Source organism: Eptatretus burgeri, chromosome 14, assembly GCF_056783735.1.
Source record: "Eptatretus burgeri isolate ZD-2024b chromosome 14, Ebu_testis_v1, whole genome shotgun sequence".
Taxonomy (NCBI): Eukaryota; Metazoa; Chordata; class Myxini; order Myxiniformes; family Myxinidae; genus Eptatretus; species Eptatretus burgeri.
Genome location: NC_140974.1, coordinates 59,816,244 through 59,829,164, shown reverse-complemented (window position 1 = coordinate 59,829,164; position 12,921 = coordinate 59,816,244). Strand labels below are relative to the sequence as shown.

General features: G+C 46.5%; 1 protein-coding gene across 10 annotated transcripts in view; it reads left to right on the top strand.

The window, feature by feature from the left end:
- The window catches only part of COL27A1 (collagen type XXVII alpha 1 chain), a 216,149-nt gene that overhangs the window by 91,756 nt on the left and 111,472 nt on the right, over positions 1-12,921 (top strand). For all 10 annotated transcript variants that reach the window (XR_015051287.1, XR_015051288.1, XM_085855093.1 and 7 more), the window contains 2 exons: positions 6,558-6,611; positions 9,706-9,759. Coding sequence is in view for 8 of the 10 variants with exons in the window: in XM_085855093.1 (XP_085711219.1) it covers positions 6,558-6,611; positions 9,706-9,759 (108 nt within the window). In the remaining 2 variants the exon portion in view is untranslated. The remainder of the gene's footprint in view (positions 1-6,557; positions 6,612-9,705; positions 9,760-12,921) is intronic.

Genomic DNA, 12,921 nt, shown 5'->3' with positions numbered 1-12,921 from the left:
GTCAGGTGTGGTGAACTGACAGATAATGCTGCTGCTTGCATCAGAACCAAATAATTAAATATTAGCAAACAAATTAAATCCCATGTGGCACTTAATTGAGGTGGAGTTTTCATAACATGGAAGCATGTTACGAAATAACTTCTCTGAACATGTTTCTGTTTAGGAAATGTTTTTTATCTTGGGTTAAGAGATTTTTAAAGAGAATGTTAAGAGTGTTAAGAGAAGAGATTATGAGAGCAGAGTGTGAAGAGATTTTTATTAATCACAATTAGATAGGGCACTCTATAGTGCCCTTAGATAGGGCACTGCAACAACTACCGAGGGGTGACGCTGCTCTCAGTGCCGGGCAAGGTCTTTGCTCGGATAATTCTCGATAGGGTTCGCCACCATCTGCTTGAGCACCAGCGTCCATAGCAGTCAGGCTTTACACCAAAGAGGTCAATGATTGACCGTATCCTTGCACTTTGTGTCCTCACCGAACGCAGACGAGAGTTTCGGCAGGGGCTGCTTGCAGCCTATGTTGATCTCTGTAAAGCGTTCGATTCAGTGAATCGGGATGTCCTCTGGAGGATTCTTGGTCTTCGTGGGGTGCCACCAAAACTGATCGATCTGATGTCTGAACTCTACTCTGGTACTGAGAGTGCTGTGAGGTGTGGTGGTACCATCTCTGACTTATTTCCAGTTGTTACTGGAGTTCGTCAGGGATGTGTACTTGCCCCCACACTTTTCAGCACTTGTATGGACTGGATTCTAGGGAGGATGTCGGAGAGATCAAGTTGCGGTGCGTCATTTGGGAATGTCAAGATCTCGGACCTTGACTTTGCAGATGATGCAGTCATCTTTGCGGAGACTTTAGACATCCTCTTGGGGGCCCTCGAGGTGCTGAATGAGGAGTCGGAGCCATTGGGATTACGGGTTTCTTGGGTCAAAACTAAGATCCAGGCTTTCGGTGACATCTTGGATGCTGCTGTCCTGTCTGTGTCTGTTTGTGGTGAGGATGTTGAGGTCGTGGAGAGATTCACTTACCTTGGCAGTGATATTCATGTCTCTGCTGGCTGCGAGTCAGAGGTCAATAGACATCTGGGTCGGGCCTGGGGAGTCATGGATTCACTTGATCATGGGGTGTGGCGCTGCCGGTACCTGTGCGGGAGGACGAAAGTCCGAGTCTTCAGGTCCTTGGTACTTCCAGTCTTGCTCTATGGGTGCGAGACTTGGACTTTGACCAAGGATCTGAGACGGAGACTTAATTCCTTTGGTACCAGGTCTCTTCGGAGAATCCTTGGCTATCGCTGGTCGGATTTTGTGTCCAACGAGCGGTTGCTGAGAGAGACTCGGATGAGATTTGTTACCTGCATAGTCCGTGAGCGTCAGTTGCGGCTGTATGGACATGTGGCTCGTTTTCCTGACTCTGATCCTGCTCACCAGATTCTCTCAGCGAGGGAGTCTCATGAGTGGAGGAGGCCAGTGGGTCGACCACGTGCCTCATGGTTGCAACAGGTTGACCATCATCTCAAGGAGATGGGGATGGGCCTGGCATCTGCCTGGGGGATGGCCAGACGGAGGCCCCTGGAGTACCGGCGGAAAGTGGACGCAGCGACGTGCTGTTCTGGCACATGCTCCCATCCCTGACCTGACCTGAATTAGATAGGTGAGGACAGTAAATGCTTTTCCAACAGTGAAACATTGAGCATGGTGTACCTTTATATTGTTATGGCTGTGGAAATTCGCAATACACCATAAAGGGTCCTTAGATCAGTTATGACGATAAGTATATGTGTAGTTATATTTCCCCACCGTTGTTTAGAGGGAATTTCCATGTTCACTGCGCTGCGTTCCTTTGAGTTAGCCGTTTTTCTTTTCTCTATCATTATTTTGGACCAATAATCCCCCAACAACCAAATCGCCACCACCAACATCATTCCCAAACAACTACAAACCAAACACCACCACCTTTGCCTCTTTACCTCCACAACTCCACCCCGCAAACATCGCTTCACCGCCATTCCCAAACGACGCCCACCAGCAACCGAATCGCCACCACCAACACCCTTCCCAAACCACCGCAGCAAACTCCCACCACCTCTGCCTTTCTACCACACATCGTGCCATGGGCTGTGAATGCGTTCCTTTCGCCTCGAAAAGCGGATCAGGAATGATTCACGCCCACTTTTCTTCCATCCAATGGCGGAGCATCAGGTGATGTAGCCCTGCCTCCAAACCCGCTGTGATCCACAAATTTGCATGTACGCCCTCCCTCGGCCTATATAAGCGTGAGCACTACGCAGCTCGCGGAAGTCAAGTGGCAGAAAAATGGGAGCAGTGAAGTGGCAGCAGCAGTGTCGGCAGTCAAGTGTGTCGGTCGCGGCAGTCAAGTCGAGTGCAGTGTCGGCAGTCAAGTCGAGTGCAGTGTCGGCAGTCAAGTCGAGTGCAGTGTCGGCAGTCAAGTCGGGTCTGGGGAGTGGCAGTCTGGAGAAGCGGGAGATGGGGCAGTCAAGTCTGCAGTGTGTCAGTGTCGGCAGTCAAGTGGGAGCAGCAGTGGAGTGGCAGTGTGGCAGTCAAGTGGCAGTCAAGTCTGGAGTCGGTGGAGTGGCAGTCTGGAGAGGCGGGAGACGGGGCAATCAAGTCGAGTGCAGTGTCGGCAGTCGAGTGCAGTGTCAGCAGATGGCGGCAGTGTCGGTGGGGCAGAGTCGGGAGACGGATCTCGAAGCCGACGGGAAAGGCAGACGGGGAGCGCCGGAGAGAGCTCGCCGGCCACGCCAGGGGCACGAAGCCAAGCACAGCTACGCTGACATCCTGGCTTGCCCGCCATTACGCCACGAGGGCGTGGGTAAGACCTTTCGGTCTCATGGACCTGGCCACTCATCCAGGTTCCACGCACATTTGGTCCACAAACCTGTCTGCCACCCTTGCCTGTGAGGGTGGCTTTTTCCTTTGCTTTTGTGTAAATGCATGTGTTGGCGCCGTCTTATAAGTAGAATTGTCTAAGTGTGCGTGCGAAATAAAGACTTTATTCGGTTGTAATTCTTGCTTTCATTGCTTTGACTGTTATACGTGCATGAATTACTGTATGGCTGTAAAATACGTGCTTGTCTGAGTGTGCAATAAATGTTCTTGTCGAACTGTTCCCCGTCTCGTTGCGTCCTTTCCCTTGTTTGAAAGTTCCATCTTGCATCACGGAATGAATTGATAGAAGGGTGTAAGCACCCGGTAAATAATCACGTCCGTCGGGGCCGGCGATAACACCACTCGGTTATCACTGAAGCACGGAACGGACCGCTTAAGCAGTTCATGTCCTAGGCCGGCCAGCGGTGAGGTACGATCGTCCGGTTAACTACCCGTGCAGGTACTTAGGTTGGTCGAGTTTGGCGAACAACCCTATCCTGCGCGGGTGGCCGATTGGCACGATTGTGGTGGGGTCGAAAGACCCACCCGTGACTAGCTTCTGGCAGTAGTTCCAAGGAGGGTCACGACTGAATTGTCCGTTCCAGTGGGCGACGCGGTCGCGATTTGAGTTACGTGGCCGATCGCACGCCGGGCGGACCGAAATTCGTAACAATATGTTGAAATTGAATTTTGAACTTGCCTTCAGAGCTTTGCTTGTTTGCATCTGGTGAAGACTTGACCATCTTTTTAATATTTGTACAAGAATTGCTCATTTAAGTTAATTAATGAGAATTGTTCACTTTATTGTGCCAACGGCTTCAACAAGCTTCCATAATGGTTGTCAACAAGTTTCTATACTGACATCTGTGACTAGTTGTAATGATTTCTTCCAATTTATATTCTGGTTACAAGTAGTCTGAGAAAACGTTTTTTTTGTTGTTGATAAAGTCCAAGCCCACATAGGAATGAGGTAGCAAAGGTTAGAAGGCAGCACAATGGCAGTGGGACAACAAGCAGATGCAACAGGAGGATGGATGTACAGAAAGAGAAGACAGAATAGACAAGAGTGAAGAGAACATGGCGACTTGCAAGTTCATGAGGAAAGAAAAGCTCATGGGTCAGGATGGAGGATGATGACATTCTGGTACACTGCCAAACTGAAGCCCTGGAAGAGTGTGATTGAAAAGACTGAGGAAGGAGATATACCACAAATTATTGAAGAGGATCAAAGGAGTGGAAGTGAGCAGTGAGCCAAGACTTGTCAGTTGTCCCGAGCAGTTCATTATGTTTCCTAATATAAGCAATTGATAAATCTATTATGAAACTCCATCAAACATATATGGAGACCACAAGGTCAAACAAGCAATTGTGGAATGTAAATGGGAAAAAGAAGAATCGTTTGTTCACAGTGCCGGCGATCGTTTGCCAACTCTTAATGAAAGCCACAATGTGATCTTTAATGTCCACTGACAACCAGCACTGGTAGACGTGTCTTGCAGCTTAATGTCCTCCTGATGGATGGTGCACATGTTGTCTCGCTCTGCATGCGAAACACCAGGGTGACATTTTATAGCAGGATTGAGATTTGAACCCAGACTAGATAGCTCAGAGGTGAGTCCATACCACTAAAGATATCCTTCCAGCCTACATTAATATTGTTGCGGTATTCGCGCCCGCCGGCGTGCTGACGGCCACGTAACTCGAATCGCGGCACGTCGCCCACCGGACGGACAATCCAGTCGTGACCCTCTCGGACTAACGCCGGGAACCAGTCACGGGTGGACCTTTCGGTCTCACCGCGATCGAGCCAATCAGCCCCCGCGTGGGATAGGGTTGCTCGCCAAATTCGACCTACCTAAGTACCCACGCGGAGGGTAGACCGGGCGATCGCACCTCGCCGCAGGTCGACTTCGGACACGGGCCACTTAAGCGACCCGTTCCGTACTATCAGAATAACCGAGCGGTGTTATCGTCGACCTCGACGGTTCGATTAATTATCGGGCGTATTCAGCCCACTACCAACCCTTTACGTGAAGCAAGATGAGGATTCAATGGGAGAAATGACGAAGCGAAGCGGGAAACAGTTCAACACAAAGCACATTTATTCGCGGCACACGGGAAGCACACATATTCAATTCCACCAAAAGCACACAGAAAAGACACAATGCAATTTACACAAAAAGCAAATATAAAAGCGAAAACACAATGCAGAGCTAATACCGACTACCGAGCACACGGCAACACTTATACAATTCTACTTCACAGACGGCGCCGACAACACATACCCAAAACCAAGGAAAAGAATACCCTCAAGGATGAGGTGGGCCTGAGGCCGAGACCGGGTCGCGCCTACCCGTCTGGTGATGAGACGCGGAGCGGCGATGGCGCCTCAACTCCGCGGGCCTCGCGGACAGTGTCTGGTAGGGGGTGGGAAAGGGGCCCCCTTGGTCGCACTATCTCAGCGCGGGGGGAAACAGGAGGGGGTTGCTGATGCTCGGGGTATAGAGGATCTTTATTATCCCGCGACGAGCGTCTCCACCTCGGCCAGGTCGCGCTGTCGGCCTCCCTCGGGTGCAGCTCCCTGCACGACGCGAGCACCCCCTCGTCTGGTGTCGCCGCCTTTCCACAGCTCGTCCCCTCCGTTCCGACTCCAACGCACACGACGAGCAGCTCCACCGCCCGCGAAGTCTTGACTCTCTGTTTCCGACTCTCCTACTCTCCGCCTCTCCGCCTCTGGACTCTCCGACTCTCCGACTCTCCTACTCTCCTACTCTCCTACTCTCCTACTCTCGACTTTCCTACTCTCCGCCTCTCGACCTCCTACTCTCCGCCTCTCGACCTCCTACTCTCCGCCTCTCGACCTCCTACTCTCCGCCTCTCGACCTCCTACTCTCCGCCTCTCGACCTCCTACTCTCCGCCTCTGGACTTTCCGACTCACTTCTTCTCCTCCTCTCCACTCTGACTGACGAACACGGTCCTTTTATCCCCCCCGTAGCTTCGCCTTTGACCCCCTCCCTTTGACCTTTCACCTCGCTCCCCATTGGCCCGAGAAAAAGTGGGCGTGAAGGCTTTTTGATCCATAAATTTGCATATATCGATCGTCCTGGAGGCGGGGCCAAATCGCCCCTCGCTCACCGATTGGACGGCAAAAAGTGGGCGTGTGTCGTTTTTGATCCGTTTTTGAAGCACAAAATCCGTGATTTTGTACACGCTGTTCGGCGCGCGCCCTGCACGAGTCCAACACCGGTACCCACAGGCGGCGCAAGAACGGTGGCGATGCGACGGTTGCGAAGTGTGACGTGAAGGTCGTGGCGGTTGTGGTGAAGCGGTGTTGTGGTTGGTGGTTGATGTTGTGGTTGTGGTGGTAATCATGGCGGTTGGTCCAAAATAAAGATAGTAAAAGAAAAACGGCTATCCTGAAGAGTCGCAGCACGCATAAATGACATGTATTCCCACTAGACAACGGGTTTGGGCCTAACTACACATATACTTGCCGAGATACCTCACCTAAGGGACCTGAATGGTGGTTTGCGAATTTGGTAACCACAACAATATCATAGTGATACATTCTAGCTATAACTGATATTGAGAGCTGGTTCATGTGTGCACCTCTTGAATAATTTCATTATTTCTCACTTTTCGAAATCTTCACTGTGCCTGTGCCTTTTAACAGGGCAAGACTGGAGAAAAGGGACCTGTTGGTCCCCCTGGTCGACCTGGTCCTGAGGTAGGTGCATTCCCATTTGCTAAGTAATCCTGAATGTATCTGTCAGTCTAATGTTTTACCTCTGTGAGCAATTTTAGATGCTTGAGTTGTGCTTGGTGTGATGGCACTCTTGTAAAGAATCATTTATATTGAGGAAAAGGTATTCTATACAAATGTGATGTTAAAAGAGCCGTTTTTTTCTGCAACTTCCAAAAATGCGTTCGATTTGCTGTCTTAAAATATGGTAATACCCCACAATCCCATATGGTAAGCACTGAAGCGATCACATGGGTCTAATCTGCATGATTTTGCCAATTAATACATGTTCTTACTATTGCAGGGTTCTCTCCAAGAAATTTGTCAATGGGGTGCCCCTTCCCTTAATGTCCTGCTGGTCTCCCAGGACCACCTCTAATCACTACCTCTACTTCCAATCACTACATCTACTTCAAATAATCAAAGCCTGTTGGTGAAAGATTCAATATTGTACAGAACGTAATGTTTTATACCAATCTAGCAACACAAAACTCACAAGCTTCCCTTCCACATTGCATGATGTGACTGTCATAGTGATGGACAATGACGGTGTTCAAACTCAAAATAATAATATCTAAAGCGAAAAAGACCTGTCAGAGAAGGAAATTGCAAATATTGCATTGAATCAGTGTCAGACTTTCATACAGATCCAGGAACAGGACATTTTGATCACTGTGTGGCTTATCCAACAGAGTTTGTGCAAGCAGAAGTTACCCTGAGGACTTTAGTACAGCATTCCTTAACAGCTTGGCCTGCTCATTATGCATCATGATTTATGGGAAATGTGGCAGCAACACCTGGTGAAGAGGAATGTGTCAGTAAATTTGGTTGGGGAACGAGGAATAGAGAGGATCGAGAGCTGGTGGAACTAATGACAAAGAATGGGATGGCAGTCACAGAATTACTTACAGGAGTGGACAACATGGAATAGAGTTGGATTTATTGGTCGTGAGGAAACAACAGTTGTGGAGGATCAAGGACTGTAAGATGGTGGTGGGAGAGCATGTCACCACCCAGCACAAGCCTGTGGTGTTTGTTGTATGCATGAAGAAAAGGAAGGAAGTGAAGAGCAGAGGATGATAAAGGGGTTTGGGGGGGTGCAGAAACAACATTGTCATGGAGTACAAGGAGAGGATGAGGGCCGGGTATGAGGAACTTAGGATAGGAGAATGATGGATATGATGTTCATGCTGAGATAGCTGGTGGAGAAAAGGTTGGAGGTGCAAGGTGAAATGGCATTGGGATTTTTGAACCTGGAAAAGGCCTACGACGATGTCCCGAGAGAGATGGTGATGGTGACACTGAGATGGATGAGAGTACCAGAAGCTGAAATTAGGTTGGTGGAAGGGATACACAAGGGAATGAAGAGAAGTGTTTTGGTTCCTCCTCGTATGTTGGAGGAGTTCAGCATGACCATCAATTTGAGGCACGGAAGCTCTCTCAGCCCATTCATGCTTATCATGTTGATGGAGCTCATAAGCAGGAGCTTAATAATGTATGGTATTCTGAACAGGATGTTGTAGTCAGATGATCTGGCTGTTGTGGTGGAGAGGAAGAGGGAAATGCAAGAGGTACTGGGGGAGTGGACCGGGCATTCAGGAAGCATGCACTGACGATGAGTATGGAGAAGATGAGGTGATGTGGATTGGGTTGGAGAGAAAATAAATTAATATCAGGTTAGAGGGAAAGGACATCATTCAGGGAGATAGGTATGAGTATCTGGGGGGAACAGTGGCTGGGGTTGGTAGGTCAGAGGCAGAGGTGCAGAGGAGGATTCAGATGAGTGGCAATGTATGGAAGAGGGTGGAGGAATTGATGGCAGACAAAAATATCGAGGAAATTGAAAGGGAAGGTTCTGGTGTCTTGTATAATATCAGCCTACCTTTATGGTCTAGAGGCAATGGCACCGACAGAGAGACAAAAACAAAGGCTGCAGCTCTGTGAGAACAACTGGTTGAGGAGGATTGTGGTAGGGAAGTGGGTGTATAGAAGGAGGATGGATGAACTGAGGGAGCAGATTGGGGTGCAAATAAGCTTGATGGTGAGATTGGAAAAAAGCCAGCTGAAGTAGGCTCGGCACTTGTTGCTGATGGGGGAAGAGAGGACAGCATAAACAGTGGATAGGTTGAGGAAGCAAGGCAGGAGGAAAAGAGATAGACCGTGGTTGAGATGGGAACATTGTGCGAGGAGGGATATCAATAAGATGTGGGTGATTTGAGAGTGGAGAGAGTTGTCTGAAGCCAGAGGGAAGTGGAGGAGTATAGAGGGAAGTGGAGGAGTATAGAGGGAAGTGGGGGAGTATAGAGGGAAGTGGAGGAATATTCTGGTCAAGGCAGGGCAGAAGATTGGTACCATTGGACCTCACCCCTTATAACAAGCAGAGAAGGAGATGAATAAGAACGAGAAGATTGTGCTTCCAATTGTGGTTGCATACCTTTTCATCAAAACGAATGTAAAAGGGTTCATTATCATTAAAGCTGAAAATCAACCTTGATTTTTCGAGCCATAGCTTAACAATGAACAAATTATGGGTATTGTTGACTTTTTGAAGTCCTTAAATCTTTTTTTAAGTCCTTTTTAAGTTTTGTTGACTTCTCGAAGGATATTGTTGACTTTTTGAAAATCTTTTAACCCCAACTAATGTGATCCAATTATTAAATATTTTAAGATGCAAAACATTCTGAACCCACCACCCCCACTCCCCCTCCCCCATACTTCCCCAAATGAATAATAATAACCATTAAATCCTTGCATTAAGAAGTACCGTACTGACATTTTAGGCATGAACACCATAAAATAAACATTCTTTAAATAACATGAAGTCGGTAAACCGATATATTAAATTAATCGGGTGTGGATAAAGCACAGGCATGATGGGCCAAACGGAGTTTTCCAATGTCCACCTTCCTTTTATATCTTGTAATAATGTGACACCAACAAATGATAAAGGCAAGTTCAAGCAATGCTTGCACAAAGAAGCGTGTTTGTAAAAGACTATGTAGTTTGCATAGGGTGCAGCAAGGTTATCATGAAGTTACAGGAAAGTGGATGTGAGCTGAACTTTCCTTATTCTTTGCAGGGATTTCCTGGTGACATTGGCATTCCTGGCTTCAATGGACCAAAAGGACCAAAGGTAATTACTTCTCCATTTTTAACTGCAACATGTCTCATAATTTAAAGTTAGCCTGATTTCACTTTTTTGGTAAAATGGTGGAGCTTTGCCATATTGGTACAGTGTTCTTGAAATAGACATCCTTGGAAAACATTGTTTTTTGGCATACGTGTAGTATACATGAATACGGTGTGTAGGTTTCTCCTTCATATCAGAAGAAGGCCGTTCACATGAAACATACAAACTACCCAGTCAATTTGTCTGTAGTACAGAAGCTGCTTTGTATATGCTATAGGTTCGACAAAACAGAATGAAGAGGATTAGATGAAGACAGATGTGTTGTGACGAACAAGGGACCAGATTGGGTTTATTTCCTCAATTGTCTTTTCCTGGGTCTGTGAATGTTGCAATGATCATTGTGATCCTTTCATCGTTTGTGAGACCTGTGATGAGTAAAACGTACTGTCCGGTGCTCTTACTTTATCATTCTCAGCTGTAAGATTACATGTTAGATAATATATTTTTGATATTTGAAGTTTTTCAATGATCAAAGTGGTGAAGTTGCCCTTTATTTTGATGAACAATCGATTATCCTAAAGAAGATAATGAAGAAAGCACAAGTTTACCACCATGAGAATCTGCAGATGCAGTCCATCACAGTCTTTATTAAGACTAGTATTCTTCACTATATTTCTCTGCCGGTCAAGGAAAAACCATTGTAGTGGCAAACTTACCTCCAAAACTTGAATAACTTTGCCAGAACATTGATTTGACCCAGATCTAATTTGTTTTTCAATCAATTACATGCAAGTTTACAAATATGTCGATGTACCTGATAAAATCCATGTTGTAAACTAAGGGGACCACAGACGATTATAGCTGCATGGGAGAGCTGAACCTGAGCCTTGCCGACTGGGCAGCTATACTAGGTGTTGGTGCCTTGAGTTTAGAATTACATACAAACGAATGTTTTGTAAACAACATATCATCATTGATCTCAACACTTATGGGCAAGTTGTGAAAAATGCAGCAAAAGGTAAATGCTGAACAAAATAGGTTTATGGTACAGGGAAGCTACCTTGGTTTACAGTAACTGTTCCCATAATTTGATCCAATTATAATGGTGATGGCACATCAGCTTTGTCATGATGACATCTTAATATCTTAGCATAATACATCATCAGTTTATACATGTGAGACATATCTGTCCAACTGTCTGTGATTGGTCCACAAGGTCATTTATTTTTCTTCTCCAATAACAAGTCTTAAACTAGAAAGCATCTGAAAATGCAAAGCCCATCCACGTCTGCTTTGGATTCAGACTTCTTCTTCTTCCGTATGCTAAAAATGACGAAAACAGCTAAAAAAAAAAAAAGAGGACAAAAAAAAATTGACGAATATTGGTGACCTTCACATTTTAACCTCAAAAGCAATCGGCTTCAGTGACCCAGTTTGCAAACGCTGCTCAAATTTAAAGTCAAATGGAAATTTATTATTTTGTGATGATGACCTTTGACCTTTTGACCTGAAAACAATCGGCTTCTAGTGTTTCAATGGTGAACTAATTCAGTCACCCAATATCCAAATTCTTAACACTTCAGGTCAATTGGAGGAAAATTGATGGCTCCATGTGATGACTTTTGACCAAATGATTAATTTTTCTCCTCCATATTCTCATAATAAAGCTTTGTTAAAAATTTGATGACAAAAGCTCAAATGGTAAAAAAAAGTTATGGCCCAGACACATACACACACAAACACACACACACACACACACACACACACACACACACACACACACACACACACACACACACACACACACCTAAACCCCAATTGAAGGATGGGCTAACAATAGGCATAAATAATTGCCCCGCACATGTGAAGCATAAAATGGGGATAAGCAATTGGTTCATGTCTGTCTGTCCATCCATCCATCTGTCCATACATCTGATCAGTTTATGATCGAGGAACAACTTATTTAAATTGAATGGTATATTTTGAATATGAATCAGAACATGGATAGGACAAGTTTTCCATTTTACTCTACTTTGGCTCTGAATTCATCCTGATTGCACAGGGAGGAAGGAGTAAGATAATATATTGTCACGGGGTTGGCCAGCCAAAGTTAAACCCCCTGACCCAATTTATGGTGCCGGGCGGTTAACACCGCCAACCCCCCGGGACAGCCGAGCGGTTCTTTAGTAAGAGGAGGCGGACACGTTGATCGACGGAGATTTTAACATGTGCTCAAAGGACATGGCGTCGGGCAATGGCGTATGGGCGGAGGAGTACGGCACAGGAGCACTGCACCAGGACAGCACAAGGGGGTTTATCCACGAACCCACTACAAATGGACAAATACAATTTCTTCAAAATATACACATTTAATGAACACACACAAATATTTACAAATACAATAATTCAACAGGTAATAATAGTAATAATAAATAAATAAATCCTGCTGTTGAGGCCTCGCACACAGACACAAATACAGAAAAAGGGTGACACAAAATGAAAAGAACCCCCCCCCCCCCTTTTTATGTATACTGGTACTCAGCTAGGCCCAGAGTTGGTCCTTGTCGAACTGGAATCGAGGCATGCACGTCCACATGCATGCAAAATGGCGCTTCTCTCGTAACCGGGCAGACGTATGCCAGGCAATCCGCAAGCAGCTTTCCACACGAAGGTTCAAAATGTGCCAGCCTTCCTCTTTCCAAAGGTGCCACCTGCCTCGTGCAGTCCTCACACCGACCCCTTGTGTGTGCTCTGCCGATCTCCCGTTCTATCCGGTCGGAAACCTTCCACAATCCACATGTGTGCAAGCCTGCCTCCACGCTCTCTCCCCTCTGCGCTCTATATCCTCCACCTCTGGGGTGTGGCCTGCTCGCCTTCAAACCCGAAAAGGCAGGGCTTCTCCTGTTTGTTGTGGTTTCAGGGATACGTTTCCCAGCTTTACTGCCTGGCTTGGAATATTAAAAACATGTGAAAAAATCACATACTGGGGAACTTATTCGTACTCCCTAAGCTCATTAACACCACACCACCCCTCGTGTGGTGACACATAACACTTAAGCTCACAGATTCCCTAACTTAGTTTCGTCGAGTTGCTTTCTACTCGTCCATGGACCAAGCAACTCTACACAATGCTAAATTCCATATTAAATCCTTCCATCTACCACC